At 41.1% G+C, this 22,025-nt stretch overlaps 1 protein-coding gene across 1 annotated transcript; it reads left to right on the top strand.

Annotated features, from left to right (window-relative positions):
- Positions 1–510: 510 nt before the first annotated feature.
- On the top strand, positions 511–21,923 carry AQP4 (aquaporin 4). The gene is made up of 5 exons (XM_027127657.1): positions 511–613; positions 11,799–12,213; positions 13,108–13,272; positions 13,554–13,634; positions 17,487–21,923. Exons 1-5 carry the CDS (start codon positions 540–542, stop codon positions 17,763–17,765), a joined length of 1,014 nt encoding a protein of 337 aa, XP_026983458.1. The 5' UTR covers positions 511–539; the 3' UTR covers positions 17,766–21,923.
- Positions 21,924–22,025: the final 102 nt, after the last annotated feature.

The raw sequence follows: 22,025 nt of genomic DNA, 5'->3' as shown, positions 1-22,025 counted from the left end.
CAGCATCTACAGTGACACTAACCTTTAAAAAAACAACCACTTATTGAGTTTTGGTGTACTATCAAAGAAAATTATCTACAATTATCTGAAAAAGTTATTAAAATAGACCTCTCTTTTCCGGCTCCATATATGTGTGTGGCAGGATTCTCTTCCCATACTTCAACCAGACAATCATTTCACAACAGATCGTACGGAGAAGCAGAAAGGGGAATCAGCTGTCTTCTATTAAACCAGACATTAAAGAGAATTGCAAAAACATAAAACAATGCTACTCTTCTCACTAATCTTTTTGCTTTGAAGAATATAAATATATTTCTTTTTCTTTGAAAATTCGATTTAGTTGACATATGCTGGGTTTATTATTGTTATTTTTAAGTAAATTAAAACAATTTTTAAATTCTCTGTTTCAGTTCCTCATACGGTAAGGGTCAATACCCACAGTTCACATAAACAAAATGTTCATTGGAGGGTTCAGTAATTTTTCAACTGTAAAGTCTGATCGACAAGATCGGATTAGAGAATGGTACTAGGAGGCAGAAATGGGTGGGATGCAGAACGGGACTGAAGGAATCCCTCCAAAACACTGCAGGGATACTTCTCCCATAGGAAACAGGTAAGGAGGAGAGCATTACCAGATGCAAGGCATTTTTAGGTTTGTTCAAGGGAATTCAAAGGATTTCCCATCTGAAGGCTGTTTTCACTGTGATGCAAGGGTTGAGGTCATACCTGGAAAGAGAGGGGAAAGAGCAGGAAGGTGAGGAGTTCAAGGGACCCATGGAACAGCCCTGGGGCGCCAGAGAACACCTGGCCAGAGCATTAGGAGGGAAGACTAAGCGGTACAGGGCCCCAGGGTGGGTTTGCTCTGCTGAACCAGGGAAAACCCTGTGCTCAATACCCTGCCAAAGCCACTCCACAAGGGCAGTCACAAACTACCAGCCAGCTGGATTTATGGTAGTTAGTTAATTTCTTATCAATTTAATATTACAACCATACAGAAATAGAACAGAATCTCAAAACGTTGTAGGCCCACCACCACCGTTTTAACAGTTATAATGTTTTGCCATAGGAAACGTAGACTGACTGTTTAAGCTAACTTATTTCTAGATACCTCAAAATGTCCTAAAATATTTGATTAGTTGCTTAGTTCACTCTTGACATTCTGATTTTATAAACACACAGTTTTTAAATTCTGCTTCCAATGTTGATTTTGAAATGTAACTCTAGAAGATTGGACAGTTGATAATCTTGCTGTCTTATTTTAGCTTTATACAGACAGCAGCAATTTTACTGGGGAAAAATTGTTAAATGGATTCATTTTTCACTTTCTCTTTTAAAAGGTATTATATGGCCTGTTGACTCAGTGTGTTACATAGTGAGGCTCTGATGCAACTAAAAAAATCAAAGCTCAGCTTTCTTGTAGAAGTGAACAAATTCCAAGGGTTAAAGTGAAATCTTCAGCACCCAAATTCTAGGACTGGATCATGTCCTCAACTATGTAATTTTTTATGCTATTCAGTGATTATATTTATTAGAACATTTAATGCAAAATTATAAAACAGGACAGTAATGACAAAAGAAATTAATAAAAAGTATAAATGATACATAAGACTATCACTACTATAAATTAGAAAACCACAAGTATATTTGAAGCACCTATGAGTGTTTGCAGAGCACTAGTCAATACAACACATGCTAATTACACAGATGTGAAGATCACTTATTTCACAAGTAGAACACCACTTCATGCATAATCTGGTGTAAATCATTTGGTCTCTGGTGCTCTAGGCACCAAGAGTCTTATTTTACTAGCAACTATTGAGCACCTGCCAAGATTCTGTACCGTGGATGCTACAGGAGTACAAGTAACTATGACATGGTCTGAGTCCTGAAAAAGCAAGTATTGTAAGATAACCATTGGCTGACAACCAGCCCCAAAGTTCAGAGCCTTTGACTGTGTAACTTTGACAGGTAACTAATCTTTAGGACTTCAGTCTCACTAACTATGGAGACACTTGTTCTCCTTTCACCAAAACTAAAGGTTCAGAGGATTACACAATACTCTGGGGCATTTGAGGAGCTATATACCCATGTTGGGCTGCAGGCGGGCCCAGCGATCGCAGCTGAGGTCAAGGTATTGAGAACATCACAAGTTCTGACACGAACAATCTCTGTCTCTGACGTCCCATGAGCCATATGGTACCACAATTTTTCTACTCAAAATGTTGTGCAGAATGAGAAGGGTAGTATGAAGTTTGCATATTTATTCTGTGAGGTCTTCAATGTGATCCGCTATTGAAGGGTATAATAATGTTGGTATTACCAGGACATTATAGAGCTCTTCCATCTACTCAACAAGCTCTCATTTTTTTTAATGGAATTATTAGCAATAACAGTGAAGAATTGTATTGCTCTTGAAAGTTTATAAAGTGATTTTTGCATGTCCCCTTGGGTGATTATAAAGACTTGTACACAGAAAAGTATCACAAGAAAACTATGAACTATACATTGAGTATGTCTGTAAAACTGTTTAGACCTTGTTACAATGCTCTGTTGTACTAATCCCTCTCAGATAGCAGTGGGAAGCATAGTTCATTATGTCAGTGTGTTCCTGGTTCACTAAACTGTTCTTTTAAAAGTCCCTCCAATTAGAAATGAAAATGTTATTTAAAAAAAATGTTGGGCTGGCCAGAAAGTGCCTTTGGTTTTTAAGTAAAAATAAAAGACACATTTTTCATTTTCACTAAGAACCTTATGGAACAATGTATTCACCCTTTTGTTCCACTACCTTCTGCCATTTTTCAGGCAGCTTTGTAATTCCATCTTTCCAAAACATTTTATCTTTTTGAGCAAAGAACTGTTCCAAGTGCCTTTTATAGTCTTCCAGGGAATGAGAGACAGATGATTCTGGACGAATAGGATTTCTGGGTGGCATTGAGGAGTAAGTTTACTTTGGAAATTATAAATTTGTAAAATTATCCATCCTCAATGGTATTATTTTTTCCAGCCGTACTCAGTGGCCTGAGTGGACATGTGGAGCCATGAATGTCGTTTATTATCTTCCCCAAAGAGCTAATGAGGAGATGACATAAAGGCAGTTTCTTTTTTTTTGCGGTACGCGGGCCTCTCACAGTTGTGGTCTCTCCTGTTGCGGAGCACAGGCTCCGGACGCGCAGGCTCAGCGGCTATGGCCACCAGGGAAGCCCAGTTTCTTATTTTTTAAATAAAATTTGCTGAGACATTTTGGATTAATCCATAAGACAGAGGGTTTTTTTAAAATGTTACTTCTGGGCTTCCCTGGTGGCGCAGTGGTTGAGGGTCCGCCTGCCGATGCAGGGAACGCGGGTTCGTGCCCCGATCCGGGAGGATCCCACATGCCGCGGAGCGGCCGGGCCCGTGAGCCATGGCTGCTGAGCCTGCGCGTCCGGAGCCTGTGCTCCGCAACGGGAGAGGCCACACAGTGAGAGGCCCGCGTACCGTAAAAAAAAAAAAAAAAAAAAGAATATTCAAGTATGGTGAAATCATCAGTGAGGTTTGACACTTCTAAGAGGTCCTGTGAATTTCTTCACGCGTAGATTTCTTCTGATTGTACACGAAAAGGAAATACAGAGGTTAAAGAGAAGGATGTATGATCATTTAGGAAAGAAGCAAGAGAAAGTTTAGTCTGAATTATGGGAAGGGTCATCTGAGAAAATTCTTAAAGAACTAGGCCGTTGAGAGTCTATCACATTTTTTTTATGGTCACAGATTATGACGCTTTCTTCTCCTTTCTTAGAAAATGTTCATTTTCTAAGAAAAGGCAACATTTCTTTTAACTGCCTAGTTTTTCGGTCTACTCCTATCTACTCCCCCTTTTTACACACAGAATTTTAAGCATTTTGCTCTTTCCTTGAAACTGGGACTATTTTCCTTAGTCTATTAAAAACATAAGGATTCCAAACCTTTTTGTATAAGTGATAATAATTGCCAAAACGTTGATTTGGCTTTTAATATGTTCAAATTTAATTTAAATTTTGGAACAATGACTACTACAGACTACACTTTACAGATTATTGACCATTCCAAACATTTCAGTCCAACCCATTAGATCCCAAAGTCCTTTGCTTCCCAGAAAACAGATTTTTGACTGTGGATGTCTGAGCAGCCTTTAAAACGCCCAACCAAACTCTGAACTGTCATAGTAGCTGGGTAGGTGATAAGGGGTAAGAAAAGTATCCAGTCATCCAACCACATTTCTGCTTTTTTGTACAAGCTTCGGATGAAATACAGTCACTCAATACAGTCCTTCTGTTTCTCTTTCCCTCCCTCCTTTTCTCTCTGCCCATTGGCCTAGAGAGGGGAACCCTAAACCTTTTGGAACCCTGCCAGCAGGACCAAAAGAATCTCTTGACTATTTTCCCAGGGAATTCCTGCCTTAAATGTCAGCAGAGTACAACTTGCCAGCCAAAGCAGAATCCACCTGGACCTGAATCAAGAAAACTGCGCCTGCTATAACCAAACGGGAAAACCTGGCCCCATGGGGCAAGGGGACAGGGGCAGCAATAGAGTGAAAGGGTCCACGTCCATTACCAAGACCCATGTTTTGTCAGATTCACCTCACTGAGGAAAGGAAGCTAAGTCAAACTATTTTTGGTTCCTTGCTGTTTTTTGATTGTTATTTTTATTTTTCTCTTTCGGTGGTGAACCGTATCTCCAGCAACTGCTCTGAATTACTATAACAGTGAGGTAACCCCTCTTTGAAAAGGGAATAAATGTCCACGGAAGCCCTTTGTTGTGGTGCTGGGGGTTGCCTGCTGCTGCTTTTGCTGGTTTGTTTATCTGTTTGTTTTTAATGAACATAATGATATATAAGTGCTCTGGGGGAGAATTCATATCACTGAGATTCATGAAAAGCAAGATAAGATTTGTGAGATGCAACTGAGTCTGTCCCTGCCAGCCTAGAGACACTTCCTGTCTGGTCCTGAGGTACTGCTGGCATTTTTAGTGCGTTTGAATTAGTCTTCAATCTCCAAACACATGAAGGAATACTAAAAGTTCTGAGGGCCAGGATGGGAAAAGGGGTCTACAAATCCCACAGATATACATCAGCTCCCAAGGATAACAATGTGATATAGTAGATTAAAAATTAGGAGCAAAGTGCACCAATTGCTAGTTTTTGCCGAGTACTGGTAATTTTCATTTACCCTTCTTTCGTTTTTCTCATATGTTACTGACCTACAACTTCACAAAGCTATTCAACTAAAAACTCACAAGCTTGCCTGACACAAAAGATTGATTTTAAATCAATGTACCATGTCACTATCCTTTTCCTAAAGATCAGAGCACTATATAGTAAGAAAGTCAAGAAGATTTCATCAATAAATTGTTATTCCATCTTTAAATGAATTTAGGCCCTTGCAAGGTTACCAATGGGAAAAAGACAATTTAGATCCCGAATCTCATTTGGCTCTAGGCCTAGGCCTGTTCAAAAACAGGTCAACTTGGGCTTCCCTGGTGGCGCAGTGGTTGAGAGTCCGCCTGCCGATGCAGGGGACACGGGTTCGTGCCCCGGTCCGGGAAGATCCCACATGCCGCGGAACGGCTGGGCCCGTGAGCCATGGCTGCTGAGCCTGCACGTCCGGAGCCTGTGCCCTGCAACGGGAGAGGCCACGGCAGTGAGAGGCCCGCGTACCACAAAAAAATAAAACCAAAAAAAACAGGTCAACTTAGAAGCTATCACTTATATTCGCCAGGGCTCCCTGCCTCATACTTTTTCTACCATCACAAGTGCATTATAGCTGATATCTTCCATTATCATATGCTGCATGCATTGTCACAGACAATCCTATTGGAAGTTTCTGTCCCTAGTTTAAAGAAAAGCCAGGGAAGTAGGTGGTTATTGCACAAGACTGAACGTGTCGCCGGAAGACCAATAAGACCATCTCAAATATAAAAAGGATAATAAGGAAGAGCTAATAAGAAAAACTACCTCCAGTAGGTGAAGGGTTAATCCCTGGTCAGTTTTGAACCTCTCTGCCGAGAGTACTAATAAGTTTGAATTTGTGCCAGTTAGGGTGGCCCTTCGCTGGATGGGAACAGCCATCCCTTAGGAACTGGACTGGCAGTGATCAGCCGGCCAGAAGAAAGGGAAAGGGTCTGAGAAACTGTGGTAACCAAGTTCTGCTGGCCCTTTGCAAAATGGTGCCGGGAACTGCCAAGGCCATGGAGTGAATGCTAATGAGCTGAGCGCAACTTACAAAGCGTGAGCCTGAAAAATGTCCCCCCAGTGACCAGCAGCTGTAGGGAGTGCCACTTTTGTAGGTTCCTGTGGATAGGACCACAGGCCTCATTCTTGAGGACAGACCTAAGCCTTGCAACATTGTTCCTTGGGTTCAAAGACCTCGCAAACACTTCTGACTCAATGTCAAAATTTTCAGAATAAAAAAAATTGTTTTGCACCTTTACAAAAAATCTCATTCTAAAATCTGAATGGTAAACAGCTTTAAGAATCAACATGAAATATTTTGAAATATTTTAAGTGTTCTTTGTGGATTCCCAGAAATTCCTCCCTTCCCCTCTCACCAGAGTTTGTTGGGACTTTCAGGGAGCATATTTTTAAAAGCCTGAAACCCCTGATGGACAGCCATCAGTGTGCAGCCACATTCTTAAGGATGTAAATTCAATCTTTGTTATCTGAGAATGCTTGAAACAGGATTAAAGGGCTCCTCTGCAATTCTCACTCAAAATTGTAATTCCTCTTTCTCGTGAGCGCTTTTCAACCATTCCCAATTCTCAAGGACCCAAAGGAGACAAGAAAACAAAAAACTGTAACTATGATGTGAAAACATAACCGTTTTCTTCTTCTCTCTCCTGTATTTCTTTCTTGCCACACCTCATTCTGAGTAAAACTCCTACGTGAAATGCGATGGTAGGTGGAGAGGCAGGGCAGGGAGAGGGAGGGTCCCGTAGGTAGATGTGAGTTATTAGCACAGATCTAGTTGTTGGATTGAGTGGTGGTTCACGGATGTTCATTATATACCTTAAAAGTAATCAATTAATGAATGAATTAACCCCTGGTGGGGCAGTGGATGAGACTCCGTGGCACTCCCAATGCAGGAGGCCCGGGGTCCGATCCCTGGTCAGGGAACTAGATCCCACATGCATACCGCAACTAAGAGTTCGCATGCCACAACTAAGGAGGCTGTGAGCCGCAACTAAGGCTCACACGTGCCACAACTAAGGAGCCTGCCTGCCACAACTAAGACCTGGTGCAACCAAATAAATTTTTTTAAGTAATTAATTACCTATTATAAAATAAAAGAGGGCCATACATGTATTAGTGATGACAGAGTGTCATACACCAAGGATTAGGATTATTCCAATTCTAGGTACCTGAGAAAAAAAAATGAATGAGATGGTGACACAGGCACTAATTCTTAGACCTTCCAGATATCAGACCTTCAGTCGAGGATGCCTTCATGGGCACACAGCTATGCACTTAGAAGGGTCCCACACTTTGTTTCATGTCCTGCTGTTGTGAACTTGAAATTCTTATAGTTCCTCAACAAGGAGTCTTGCATTCATTTGGCACTGGCTCCCACAAAAAATGTAGTCAGTCCTGTCCCAAGGTTTCTAGATATTAAATTTACCTAGAGTTCCCAATAATTTTGTGCCCACCCAGCCTCTATATATTTAAAATTTGCCACTTCTCACCCAACAATCGTTAACATAACAGTCAGGTGAGACTCTACAGCAGCCTTATTTCCTGTTATCCAAATCAGTGCTGCACAGGCTACAAGAGACCTGCAGTTATCTGCTGTGCTTCAAAAGCTGCTTCTCGCTGCATGGCACAGGGATATGGCTCGGTGCTCTGTGACCTCCTGGCGGGGTGGGATAGGGAGGGTGGGAGGGAGGGAGACGCAAGAGGGAAGAGAGATGGGAACATATGTATATGTATAACTGATTCACTTTGTTATAAAGCAGAAACTAACACACCATTGTAAAGCAATTAGACCCCAGTAAAGATGTTAAAAAAAAGCGGCTTCTCGGAACAAAAACTTCACATAGAACCCACTGGATATTTTGCCGCTCAAAAACAAATGCACCTCGGCCGAAATCTCAATTCATCTCAACTGCTGGATAAAGCAAATCCATGCGGTAGTAGTTGCCCAATTTCAACTATACATGTAACCAAAAAAAAAAGACAAATTGTCAGCAATTCTCTGTGGTGGGAGGAACTCAAATAAAGATTTAGGGAAATCCTCATTTTCAAGGGTCACCAGCTAAAGAAACATGAACGCGAGCCAGCGTTTCGTGTTCCTGAAATGCCCTGTGTCTATAGCGATCAGGTAGAAAAAGTCATTTCAAGTTCAAATATAACTTAGCCATTGCCACATGGTGCAGAATCTTTCCACCCCTAAGAATCCACAAGCCCAATCAGACAAGTGGCCGTAATCTGACTCCCAGTGCACTGGGAGCCCAGTCGCAGGCAATGAGCGCTGCCCTCTAGCCAAAGGAGGCATGAGTGACAGACCCGCAGGCAGGCAGTGGGGGTAAGTCCTTCTTTGCCTTAAGGGAACAATGCTCTGACGAAAGATGAAACTCAGACTGACTCTTTCATTACAGATACGTGTGCCTTCTCAGGCAGAATCTAGAAGGAAACTCTCGGGCAGGTGGGTGGTTCTTTCAGGGCTGGGTACCGGGCATATTCATAAGAGAGGAGAGGCAGAGAGAGGGCAGAAGAAATGGGATGCTTTGGAGCAAAATCCTCCAGATACTGGAGACCTGTGAAAGCACAAGAAAATGACCCTATGGAGGTAAATCTATCTGTAGTATTTTTCATCAGAAAAATTACTCACCCATGGCCTCAGCTGTCCAGAAGTGGCTCAGGCTGGGCGTTCAGCTAGAAAGTAATGTGTCCGGCTCTGTACAACCCGGTCACATCAACAAATCCCCTTTGTTCTGGGGCGAAAGAAGCAAAACAAATGGTGATGATGCATTTCCAGGGAGTGTGAACAGGGAAGGGAACATTGACAATAGTTAATTAAGAGGGGCTGTGAGAGAGCTGGGGTGAGCGCATGTCAAGCCAGAGGTATGTATGTGCTGCCAGGGGACTTTGGGGTTCACAGCTGACTGAGGTTGGTCACTCTGCCCTGGAAAGAGATCAGCGTTTTGCACGTTTTCAAAGAAAGCTAAAGGCTTGCTTAAGGAGTCTACTTGTTTGGGGGTTTGGGGAGTTGGGTTTTTATTTCTCTGGCTGATAAAAGCTTGAAGTTGAAAGAGCAACTGAGCTTCTCAGATTAGGTCTCTGGAGAGGGAGGCAAGTGCACAGAGAATGCTCAGGGAAGGTGAGGGAGAGGGTGCAGCAGGAAGGCGTCTTGTACACAGGGCCTGCCTCTCCCAGATCCCTGTGCTGGGAATGGGACCTGCCGCATCCTGCCCACCTGGCTGCCTTAGCTTCCTGCCTTGTCCTCTTCCTTTTTCCCACTAAATCCGGCCACAGAGGACCATCGCCTGACATAGCATCTTGCCCTTTGCCATCTCGGCTACAGCCGTGGGCCACTGGTGAGTTCAGAAGCCAGGCTTTTTCAATTTGTGAGTTTCTCCCCCTTTGGGATACTTGTCATTTCTCCCCCAGGGCACCTTGGCTGCCCTGCTCCAAGTGCTGTTTTTGTCCCTTTTTTTTTTTAACCTTTATTGGAGTATAGTTGCTTTACAATGGTGTGTTAGTTTCTGCTTTATAACAAAGTGAATCAGTTATACATATACATATGTTCCCATATCTCTTCCCTCTTGCATCTCCCTCCCTCCCACCCTCCCTATCTTGTCTCTTTATTTTCTCTTCCTCTAGGGAGTGTGATGTCACTGTCCTCCCAGCTGGGGTTTTTCGTAGTTCCATGATTCACTTAGAGGAGTTCACTGGGGCAAGGGACCGCTGGCGACAGGGCTGGCTGGTCCCCTTCTGGAGCCACCTAGGCTTGGGCAGAAAATGGGTTTTTCTTTCCAACTCTGAAGCAAATCCCCACGTCAGACCAGGGGCTGAGCCGAGATCCTAAAGGTCAGGGCGGCATTCCTCTGGTCTTTGTTGGTACAGCATGTCTCCACTGCCCAACCAGCCGGACCCGGGCTCCTGGGGACTGTAAGTGACTGGGGGTGGGGTGGGGGTGGGGGTAGTGCGGAGAAGGGCCCGGGCTCCGTAGCCCGTCAGAGGGAAAGCTGCAATAATTCTAATCTGTTAAAATACCTGGCTTTCTTGTCTAACCCTTTTCACAGTCCCCTGGGATGAGAGTCTCCGCTAAATGCTCTCCACGCTTCTCCCCTCCCGCACTATCACAGACGAAGGATAAGGGCAAATGTCTTGAATAATGGGGTAACTGGGCCCATTGCCTCCCAAGGGGAATCCTAGCCATTTCTTGCCATTAATATCCTCAACCCCCACCCCTTATCAGCTCTAAAGATCCAAAGACATTAAGAGGAAGAAAGGGTCTTCCATCCCAAAGGCTGCCTCGCTGCCCTACCCATCCTCCCCCCTCCCCCCCAGCCCACAGGCGCGCAAGCTCTCCCCCGCCCCACGCCCCCTCCCCGCCCCAGGAAGAGGCACCAGCAGAATTTACAGAAGGCCGTCAGGAAGACACTAGAGAAAAACTGCTCTCCGGATCCTCCTGCTTTGAGGACCATTGTCTCCCTGGCCCCACTCTCCTTGCCCACCTGCCTGCCGCAGCTCTGCCCAAGTCGCTGTCCCCCGCACTTGGCGTGCAGGGTGCCTGGGGCGCCGCTGGTACACACTGGCCTCCAGGATCCCCTTTGGGAGGTTTTATCTGAGAGGTAAACTTCAAGGGGTGGAGAGTCAGGCCGAAGAGGGGATGGTCCCTCAACCCTGCAAAAGTGCGCAGAGGCCAGGTTGCACTTTCCCGGGTGAGGTGCCTGCGCCTGGTACCCAGCGGGCGGGGCCGCTGCGTCGGTGCACTGGCGCTGCCGGGAACCCGCCCCGCCCAGGTGGCCGGTCCCCGCCCTCGGACAGGCGCTCCGGCTCCTCTGGGGCCTGCGGTTGAAACGGCTCTGAGCCGCCTCCGGACCTGGGCGGGCTCCCGGACTCCTCCCGCTGGCCGGGGAGAGCATGGCAGCGTCCCCTTCCCAGTCCCGGGTCCCAGCTCCGGCCCTGCAGTCACCACGAGTGGCCCTCCCACCAAACAAGATTCACCTTCTCCAAAGACAGCCTTCCAGCTTTCCAGCCCTCCTGGCTTCCTAGCAGGACTCGCCTTCATCCAGAGTCTTCAATGGGGGAGAGGAGGGACAGTCAGCTCTACAAATCCATTTCCAGAATGCCATTTGAACCATAAAGGACAGAACTGGAAAAGACCTCCCTTTTTTATGGCTGTAGGTTCCAAATAGAAATGACATGTAAAAAGTACCTTGAAACGTAAAAACTTGCTCTGAGGGAATTGACTACAAGGTAAATATACTTTATTCTTAATTCTTTAAGGAACTTGATTTAGACATTTTTTTTCTAGGGACAATTCAGATAATTTTCCAGTGAAACTGGATGATCTTTGGATATTAACTCAAAGGAGATTAGAATAACAATCTCAATAGAATAACATAACAATAGTTACTGTTAGAATAACCATAACAGTAATTACTTAATTATCTCCTTAAGAGATAATTAAGGAGATTTTTCCAGAAGCATTCTTTCTCTGTATGCAAATAACTTTTGGCTGGGTGGCCTCCCTACTGTGGGGCAAGACTGCTGGCCTGGACATCCTCACCTAAAGGCATAAACCTTGGACTGGTAGCTTCTGATGCCGATTTGTTTTTCCTTTCAGTAAGTGTGGACCTTTGTGTAGAAGAGAGAGTATCATGGTGGCCTTCAAAGGGGTCTGGACTCAAGCTTTCTGGAAGGCAGTCACAGCGGAATTTCTGGCTATGCTTATTTTTGTCCTGCTCAGCCTGGGATCCACCATCAACTGGGGTGGAGCAGAAAAGCCCTTACCGGTCGACATGGTTCTCATCTCCCTCTGCTTTGGACTCAGCATCGCAACTATGGTCCAGTGCTTTGGCCACATCAGCGGTGGCCACATCAACCCCGCCGTGACGGTGGCCATGGTGTGCACGAGGAAGATTAGCATTGCCAAGTCTGTCTTCTACATCGCAGCCCAGTGCCTGGGTGCTATCATCGGAGCCGGGATTCTCTATCTGGTCACGCCTCCCAGTGTGGTGGGAGGCCTGGGAGTCACAACGGTACCATCTTTAGCTCTTGTTTTCACACTCGGACTCTAGGCTTCTTATAGACTACTAAGTGACAACTGGTGGCTTAAGAGACCTTCCTAAAACTGCTAATTTATTCCCAGGGAACGTCTGATGACTCTTGATAGGGGTGAAAACTGATTCCAGCCACGCTGACTACATCATATGAAATCATTATGTGCTATTGAGTAACTTGAATAGCACTAAGTCTGGGTAGCACAAAAATTGTGTTGGTTTTTTTCCTCTCTCTCTCTCTCCCGGTGACTATATTGACTATATATTTAACTTAAGGCATTTTTGTTACAATTATTTGTTGGTTCATTAGCAAAAGGAACAATTTTGTTTCTTGTCATGTGCCTGAGGTTTAAAGTGATCTGCATCGAGGGTCACACTTAAAAAAATAAATTGGCGTTTGATCCTAGTTTTGTTCTTAGCTGATTAGGAATATCCTTTGTTAGGTCAGCACCAGGGTTGATGAAAAAACCACACACGGTTTAAATTTTAATTGAAATATATATTAATTAATTTAAACCTAATTAATGGATTTAATCATTGCCTTATAAAATTACAAGACTCTTAAGAAACTCTTTTATAAGTTAAGTGCAGCAGTGGCATATTTCGCTTCCTTTGTAGAAAAGGACATTCAGCACAAACTCCCCCTTGGTCATTGTAAGAGTAATTAATTATCTGTGATGGCCCCAAATGAATAGAAATTTATTTCTTCTTTTTTGAGGGGGCAGGGGTGCAAGTGTCTCAACTAGGGGTGGGATAGAAGACTCAAACTAATCATCAGTTTTTGCAGGGATAAAATGTGCCTTTCACAATGATATGTTATCATAGAAAATGTTCCCTTGCCTTAATTCAGATGGAGCGTTTTTCTCTCTCCAGGTTCATGGAAATCTTAGCGCTGGTCATGGTCTCCTGGTGGAGTTAATAATCACATTTCAGTTGGTGTTTACTATTTTTGCCAGCTGTGATTCCAAACGGACTGATGTCACTGGTTCCATAGCTTTAGCAATTGGATTCTCTGTTGCAATTGGACATTTATTTGCAGTAAGTTTCCAAGCCCATTTAAGTAATTGATCCATGTTGTTTATCCTCACCCTAGAGCTGGATGAAGATGTTATGTTTCACAGCTGTAGTTCTTTAGTATCCAGTTACGTCTGTCCATTTTAGGTGATTTTTTTGCTAACTTTGTGATGAGAACATTGATATGGCTGCTAACATCTGGACATCTCTAACTGACTTGGCAAATGGTAGCACATTGCAATGAAGTCTACCTGTGAATAGCCCTGTTTCAGCAATGTCTGAAGTTGTATTCTTTTTCCCTATAGATCAATTACACTGGTGCCAGCATGAACCCCGCCCGATCCTTTGGACCTGCAGTTATCATGGGAAATTGGGAAAACCACTGGGTAACCACCATGTTCATTGTGCCTGTTTTCCTACAGTTGAGGACAATTACCCAGAGAGCTCTTTTTTTCCCATTATTTTGCTCACTAGTTTCTCTTCCTCCCAACTCTGAACCCCTAATTTATTACATCTTTCATAAAGACTAGGGAGAGACTAGGACAGATCTGCTACAAAACATCTCATATCAGTTCTGGACCTTCAGTGACAGTCTTTTTTTTTTAAAGCACTGCTCTGGGCACTGTATCTGACAGACTTCAGCAGAATATATTGAACATGGAGGTTGCCTATATGGAACAAGTTAAAATCAGGGTGGTGAAATGAATATGGGGTTTAAATAATTGAAAGTAAATCCTTCCCAGCAATAACGAAAAATATGCTTGCAAAAAAAAAAAAGAAGAAGAAGAAGAGGAGAAAGAGAAATGCTTAAAAGCATAGCCCATTGCAAAAATATTTACCTTTTTTGTTTACAAAAGCATGAACCCAGTTAATAGTATGGGAGTGGGAAGCATTTTGAACTGCAGATGGTGAGAAATAATTAGTGCAAATATTTATGCTATTATCACCATAACCATAACTGGAAAAAGAAAGGACTTTCAGAAAAGACACACTTCTCAGCCCCATGCCTACCCTACTTATTAACGTGGGGACAGTGCTTCCAGAGAGCAGTGGTATCCATTGTTAAATACCACAGTCAATTTCTTTTCAATTGTCTCTTACCAAAAAGAAATTTCAATCCGTTAAATGAATAATGTGGCAGTTTTGAAGACCTCTTACCCACTAATTTACAATAACCAATAAAAATAGGTGTATGTCAGCCAGCTTCAAATGGAGCTAACTTTTATTTTCATGTATATATGCCGTGAATGCTCTTTTACATCTTTTATTTTTAAGTCATGAATGTAAGAATATGTCACTTACGTTTTTAATGTTCTTATTGTACTGTAGTGGATTTACAATGTTGTGTTAGTTTCAGGTGTACAGCAAAGTGATTCAGTTATACATACTCAGATTCTTTTCCACTGTAGGTGTCGCTTATGTTTTAATCTCACGCATACGGTGGTTATTGACACAGTCACACGCACTCGACCTTGATGTACGTTGCAAATGAGAAGAAATTGCCCCACTGCTATATGCATTCACTTCTAAGAAAAGTGTACCTATCTATCCCATTAAAGTAATCTGTCCCATTAAATAACAGCATGAGTGTCAGTGATCAAAAGCAAGGTTTTGGACCCAGACATGAAAAACTTAGTCAACAATACCACCCATGAGATTGGTTACTTTGCCACTGATATTTCCATGTATGTCTCTAAAGATTTGCCACATTAATGGGAATACAAATTTGTAACGGGCAGTATATAGATCTTATGATAAAAGTACAACTTTTAGGTCATCTTATTCAAACAATTTTTGTAAATAAAATTTAGAAAAATGACAAGTTTTAATCCATGAGGACTTTAATATGTGAATGAAAATATATGTTTTTATTAATTACTTGAGTTGTGGTACACTAGTTAAAATTTAAGTAGCAAGAAAATCCTTAGCTGTTGATTGAATCCAAGGTTTCCCGTTGTTGCTATTTTATAACAAACTTAATCCTACAGAAGATGAATGTCCATTTTGTAGCAAAGCGTGTGTGAAATTAACAACTAATTTTAAGTATGTCTGTAGATAGATGGATAGACAATAAATAACAAGATATTAATGATGAATTTTGTGTGTAGTGTAATAACATTTTTTAGTCTTCTTTTCTGGATTTTCTATATTTTTAGCAGTAGAACTTCTTTACCTTTATGAAGTTTAAAAGTTACTTTAAAGGGCATTATGAGTTTGGGAATAGCAACTTGAAACTGAGATTTGTTTATTTTTGAGAGCATGTGGCTAGACATCTTCTTCGTAGGTGTTTTGGGGGAAGTGTCATAATGATTTAGCAGTCCCTTTTCTCCCTTGCGGGATTTGTAGCTTGTGGAATAGAACATATCAAATGAGATCTTACCAAAAGAACAAAGCGCAAAGACATTTAGAGGAGGGTTCTCATTTCTCCTTTGAAAGGGCATAGAGAAGGTAAACTCTGACATGGTTTCTTTCATGTTCAAGATAAGGAACTTGAACATAAGATTCTTGCAGCCACTTTGTCAACAATTTGCCTGTACAGTATATGTGTTCAATTTCAGCTTAAAGTTTGAATTTCTTCTTTAGATTTTGCAATGAGGTTGCTAAGTGAGCTTCATTTCCAGAGAGTGTTTTAAGCCAGAAGGATTCATCAGATTTTTTTCAAATGGGAGAAGTGTAGTATCGTAGAAAACAGTATAATGGTTCAAAAGAGACATCTGAAACCAGACAGACCTGAAATCCCAGCTCAATCACTTGCTAAGCGTGAAGTCTTAAGCAAGCTTCTCACCCTCTCTGTGTGTCCATTTTCTTACCCATAAAATGGGATCATAATAATATCTATCTCAAAGGTCATCATTAGAATTAAATGAGTTAATACAAGAAAAGCACTGAGTGTAGCCAGCTGAGCAAGAGTGCTCAGTAAACAGGGTTTCTGTTGCTCAAGTCTATCTGTTGAATGAATGTCTAATATGATAGAAACTTCCAGTTATTGAAATCAGTTCCTATGGACTGGCGAATCCTCAACTAACCATTATCCATAAATGCAGTACAGATTTTTCCACCAAGTCATCAGTGCAAGAACCATGAGGATGAAAGCACTCTGCAAGAAGATTAATGGGCAAACCATGAGGTTTTCTCTTAAATCAGATCACCAAACTTGAGAGAGAAAATCATGTAACATGAGGAAAGTGACTTACAGCCAGCCTAGTCCCATACATCTTTAAATTGTCTAGGAAACAGTGGAATGGAGCAAGTTACAATGAAATTGGAACTATGAAGTACTTTACAAGTATTATTTCAATTTAATCCTGACAACCCATGAGGTATGTATTATTATTATCCCTGTTTTGCAGATGAGGAAATTAAGGTTTAGGAAGTTATGTAACAGATTCAAGCAGTGACAAGATTGCTAAGTGGTCGAGCTCATAGTCCATTTATCATGCTGTACTGAATAATTAAAGCCCCAAGTGATACAATCTGTACTATGGTTGTGATTATGCAAAAGACCAATGTAAGATGGCAATATTAAGAAAAAAAGTACTCTCCAGAAAATTTTTCCTCTATTTCAGCTGAAGAAGTCGTACCCCCAAAGAGGACCTATCTTTACTGTAAGGATTATCAGAAAATGGAAAGAACATAATTAATGAAAGCAGGAAAAGAGAAGAGGAAACAGTCTTTTCTTATTTTCTGTTCAAATGTTATTTAGCAATATATGGATCTCTGATGTAGATTTAATGTATTCTCTTATTTTCTTTCCAATTCTCTCTCTCCTTTTTTTTAATGCATGACTCATTTGCTCTCTCTCTTTTTTAAAAAATAACCACTTATGTCTTTTTTTTTTTTTTTTTTTTGGCTGTGTTGTGTCTTCATTGCTGCGCACGGGCTTTTCTCTTGTTGCGGCGAATGGGGCTACTCTTTGTTGCAGTGCAGTGGCTTCTCTTGTTGCCGAGCATGGGCTCTAGGCACGTGGGCTTCAGTCGTTGTGGCTCGTGGGCTCTAGAGCTCAGGCTCAGTAGTTGTGGCACACGGGTTTAGTTGCTCTGTGGCATGTGGGATCTTCCCGGACCAGGGCTTGAACCCATGTCCCCTGCATTGGCAGGCAGATTCTTAACCACTGTGCCACCAGGGAAGCCCCACATTTGCTCTCTTAATTTAAACCACCTAAGTTCTATATCCGTGCCTTGTTCGAAGGAATAGTTTTACTCTACTTACACTCTATAACTCTTCCATCTTTCCCCCAGATATACTGGGCTGGACCAATAATAGGAGCTGTCCTTGCTGGTGGCCTTTATGAGTATGTCTTCTGTCCAGATGTTGAACTCAAACGTCGTTTTAAAGAAGCCTTCAACAAAGCTGCCCAGCAAACAAAAGGGAGCTACATGGAGGTGGAGGACAACAGGAGCCAGGTAGAGACCGACGACTTGATTCTAAAACCTGGAGTGGTGCACGTGATCGACATTGACCGGGGTGAGGAAAAGAAGGGGAAAGACCCATCCGGAGAGGTGCTATCTTCAGTATGACTAGAAGATAGCACTGAAAGCAGACGAGAGCCCTTAGAACTGTCCTCAGATTTTCTTCCGCCCATTAAGGAAACAGATTTGTTATAAATTAGACATGTGCAGTTTGTTGTTTCATGTCATATTACTCAGTCTAGACAGTAAATATTTCATTATTTACCAAGGAGGAATGAAAGAAACCTATCATGAATTTCAAATCTAAAAAAAAAAAATCTTTTTGAAGTATCCCCAAAGCCAATGTGTATCTAGTTTATCTATTTGCTATTCATTAATAATCAATTTAAAATGTGTATCGAGATTTTGTTAAGGCTTGCCTGACAACTTACAGGCATACCTATCAGCTTACTCCTCCTCTCCCACGAAACCAGTATTGTCAATCCTCATTTGAATATTTATTCTGTTAAATCAAGTTAATCAATGGCAAAATACAGAGTATGTCATAGAGTCATGCACATTCAAGAGAGCAAATACAACAAGCTCTTTTATAACCAGCTCCCCTAGGTTCAACTACCTCGGCAAAAGAATATTAACAAGAGTCATTGCTAGTGAATTGTTTTCATTTATATTTCAAATATCCAACTTTCAACCCAAACTCCAATTCATAATATTCCTTCCTCCTCCTCACTGCCCAAGGTAATATGGAACTAAAGCCCAGAAATTCAAAGCATGTTCAGAAATCCTATATGTGTTCCACCTAATAAAACCTCCACATCATAAGGCACCTATTGAGATTCAGGACAGACTTGTAAGATCTTATGGGGGTGGGTGGAAATTTACCATCATACAAAGATCATAAGGAAAAAGAAAATCTGCATGCTGGTTTCAAATAGTTGATCTGTTTTCAGTGCACATCCTCAAATACACCACATGAAGTTAACAATCTAAGCTTTTAACTACTTAACCATTTTGCTTTTTTTTTTAATTTATTGGCAAAACTGGGGGTTTTGTTTGTAATTTTGGTTAACTATATTTAAACATTAGCTGAGACATATTTTTGATAGTAAGAACATAACTAGTTGAGTCCTGATTTTTTGTTAATTATTAAGCTCTGCTCATTCTAGAAGGTGTAAACTAGTCCTGCCAGTCCCAATCACTGATACTCTCCCACTTTTCATGACATTTGTTGATAATCTTCATTGTGCGCATCAATATTTTAATGAATTAAAATGCATGAGAGACAAGGAACAACATGACCACAAAATAAAAGGGCGGGGGCATCAAAACACTCTGTATTCAAAGCTGACTAGATGACCAATCTTTCCTTTGTAGAGATACTATAGGTTTTTTTAAGCATTTTTATTACTGACTCATTTATTTTTCAAAATAACTTGTTCTTTCCCATACTGCTTTGCCTTACGTCAGTAAAATGGTCTCTGGAAACCCCAGTTTCTATTATCTTAACTGTCTAGTCTAGCCTTTATCTTAAAGAGCTGAAAAAGTCCATTTCACTGAACAAAAGCTAATAGTAGAGCAAAAATCTATCACTGCAAAGAGTGGCGTGTAAATAGCTGATAATCAAGGGCTGTCTTCTCCTACTCACAGTTCCAACTGTGTGCCACTTTTTGGTGTTAATGGCCGCTGTGTGTGTGTGGCAGTGAGATAAAGGACCACTATTAAATCTGATTCTCTTCGGTGCTAAGAAAGTAATGGACGAGGTTCCCAGAGAGACACCACACCAGTGGAGTCCCTGGGAGTCCCCCTGACATCTTTTTGGCAGGTGCCTAAATCCCAGGCCTCTTTGGTGGCTGGCCACACCCTCCACCACTGAGGCACATTGCTTCCTGTTTGGGGCACCATCTATAGGAACTAGGGTGTATTTCTAACGATGGATCTTTTCAAATGTTTGCACAATATACCCTTAAAGGCTTAAAACTGGGGGTGGTTCAGCTCAAAAGATAATGCTATCAACCATCAGCAAACATGTCAGTTCAAAAATAAGTTAGCAAGGAAAAAAATGAAACATTTTCCAAATACGCTTACAATTTACTAGTTTATGATCATTTTTATTCAGCCATATGGTTTACTTCTAATACCCTCACTTTTATACTCACTTCAGTTAGAGCATTCAATAAGTTAGTGCTGGGAAAAAAAAAACAAAACCCTCATGAATGATGTTTTTGCCATTTGTTTTCCAGCAGCGAGCAGAGTGCCTGACACATAGTAGGTATTCAAAGCAAGTGTGTTAGTTAAGAAAAAAAAATATATATATATATATACATTTCATTTGTGATTTAAGGATATAAAAAATTTTCTTTTAATCTTTATTTTGCTCCATATTTAATAAGAGCATGAGTTCAAGGACTACTAAGGAAGGCCATAGACATGTAAAATCCATAAAGTATATTTTTACATCCTACTATTTTAGGGGCATGCAGACAATGAAAGCTTTTGCACTTTGCTTTCCCTGCGTATGTTTCACTCAAGGCTCTACCAGCAAAAAGTAACAAAATTGTACCTTTCTAATGGCATCTATGCAGCAGGGGTCTTTTGCCTTGTGGATGGCGTCAAATTATCCAAGTGTGTTAGGAGACTGGGGCTTTTTCCTTTAATCCCTTCTTATTAATGAAGTGCAACGCGCTGCTCCCAGGAGAGTACTGCTGACAGATATACAGAAAAGAGATCAGAGAGAAAAAACTGGAAGGACATAAATGAATTATACCCAGCCAGGAAACAATGCCAGCCGTCTCTTCCCTAAGGAAAAGTACAACAAGCATCCCCCAAATTGTAAGGTGGTCCCTACACTGCAAATGTGTATAGTTTGTCAAAAGAGTACAAAGGGTAAACGTCATTTTTAAGTTTGCAGGGCTTTCTTTAAAATTGGGAGCCCAGAATTTGAATGTATGTTTTCATGATAGAAGAGGACATTTTCTTCAAAGAGTCCTCAACTTTCACACTGGAAGGAAGTATTTTCTGGTATCTAAATAGTTGCTTAAATGTAAGATTCTTACACTTTGTCTCTGCCACTTGATGTTTTCATAAATTCTTATACTTTCTATCGTCTGACCCTTTTCCTAATGCAGTTGGTAGGTGCTGGCTTAAACTGTGGCTCAGTCTTGAAGGTTTTACAAGATGAGAAATATGTCGCTAACATGTATGATGGAATTAAGCTATCTAATTATTAGAGGTCTGATTCCAAACAGCACAGAATATTCTTCTTAGGTCGTGAAACCAAGCAACTCACTTACCGGTTTAAACTCCATAATGAACCAGAAAATTCCAAAATAGAATAGCAAAGTCAAATGCTAGAATCAATCCCAGTGATCTGTTGTAGCCTGTTGACACTGTTCCCGCATGTTGTGAACATTTGAAAAAGAAATTGCCTTTGTGACAGCTGAGGATGACAGTGCAAGCCCAGCAGACAAACTTATCAGACAAAAGAAAGCCAATGTAAATTCTCATCATAAGCATTACAGAATATGCAAACAGAATATTTTATACCTGAAAGTAATATTGTCTTTCCTAATATGTTTATGGCATCAAAATTATTAGAAAGATGTATTTACTATCTGGAAAGTGTAACATAACAAAACTCACTCTCTTTACCCCAAATCATGTACATTGCATTGGTGTTGTAATACTTTACAGATCACCCCGAAATAGCAGTAACTTTTGAAACCCTCTCTAAAGTACATGGAAGACATTTAATTCAGGGCTTAAAAACTGTGGCCACTCACTTTGGCAAATGACAATAACCTATGAAAATAGATATCAAATAAATGTTATACAACCTGTACAGTAAACATTAAACTTAAGAACAATTATAGTGTTACCTATGCATGTTAAAATCCAAGAGCTAAAAAATACACTGAATTTATATAACCCATCAGAATGTATTTCTAGATTCTCTTCAGGATTAATTAAATAAACATGCAATTATGAAACTATATAAACAATTATTTATCACTTTTATGACCCAAATCACAATAAAATTGTAATTCATGATAAACTAGTGAGAATAAACTGAACATATGGTCATATTCACAATTCTTTATTAACTGAAATGTTATTCCAACGTTAGAGCTAATGTTAAGGAGATTGAAACTGTAATGTTTAATATTTGGGATAATCTATTAAAGTCTTAGCATTGTGGTTGATTTCCATGAATTATGTTGTATCTCATATTACTAAGCTTGTGCAAATAAACTGTTTAATGTTTTAAAATGTGTTTGATGGTTTTGAAAATTCATCTAGAGCTTTTGCACGTCCCATCCTAGAAGCATCATTTAGAAGGACCAGAGGTTTAGATATTCGAGTACAATCAAC

Source organism: Aethalodelphis obliquidens, unplaced genomic scaffold (genome assembly GCF_003676395.1).
Source record: "Aethalodelphis obliquidens isolate GAN/ISIS:26980383/991018 unplaced genomic scaffold, ASM367639v1 scaffold32, whole genome shotgun sequence".
NCBI lineage: Eukaryota > Metazoa > Chordata > Mammalia > Artiodactyla > Delphinidae > Aethalodelphis > Aethalodelphis obliquidens.
The sequence above is the reverse complement of the archived record's forward strand: the minus strand, read 5'-3'. Positions and strand labels throughout refer to the sequence as shown.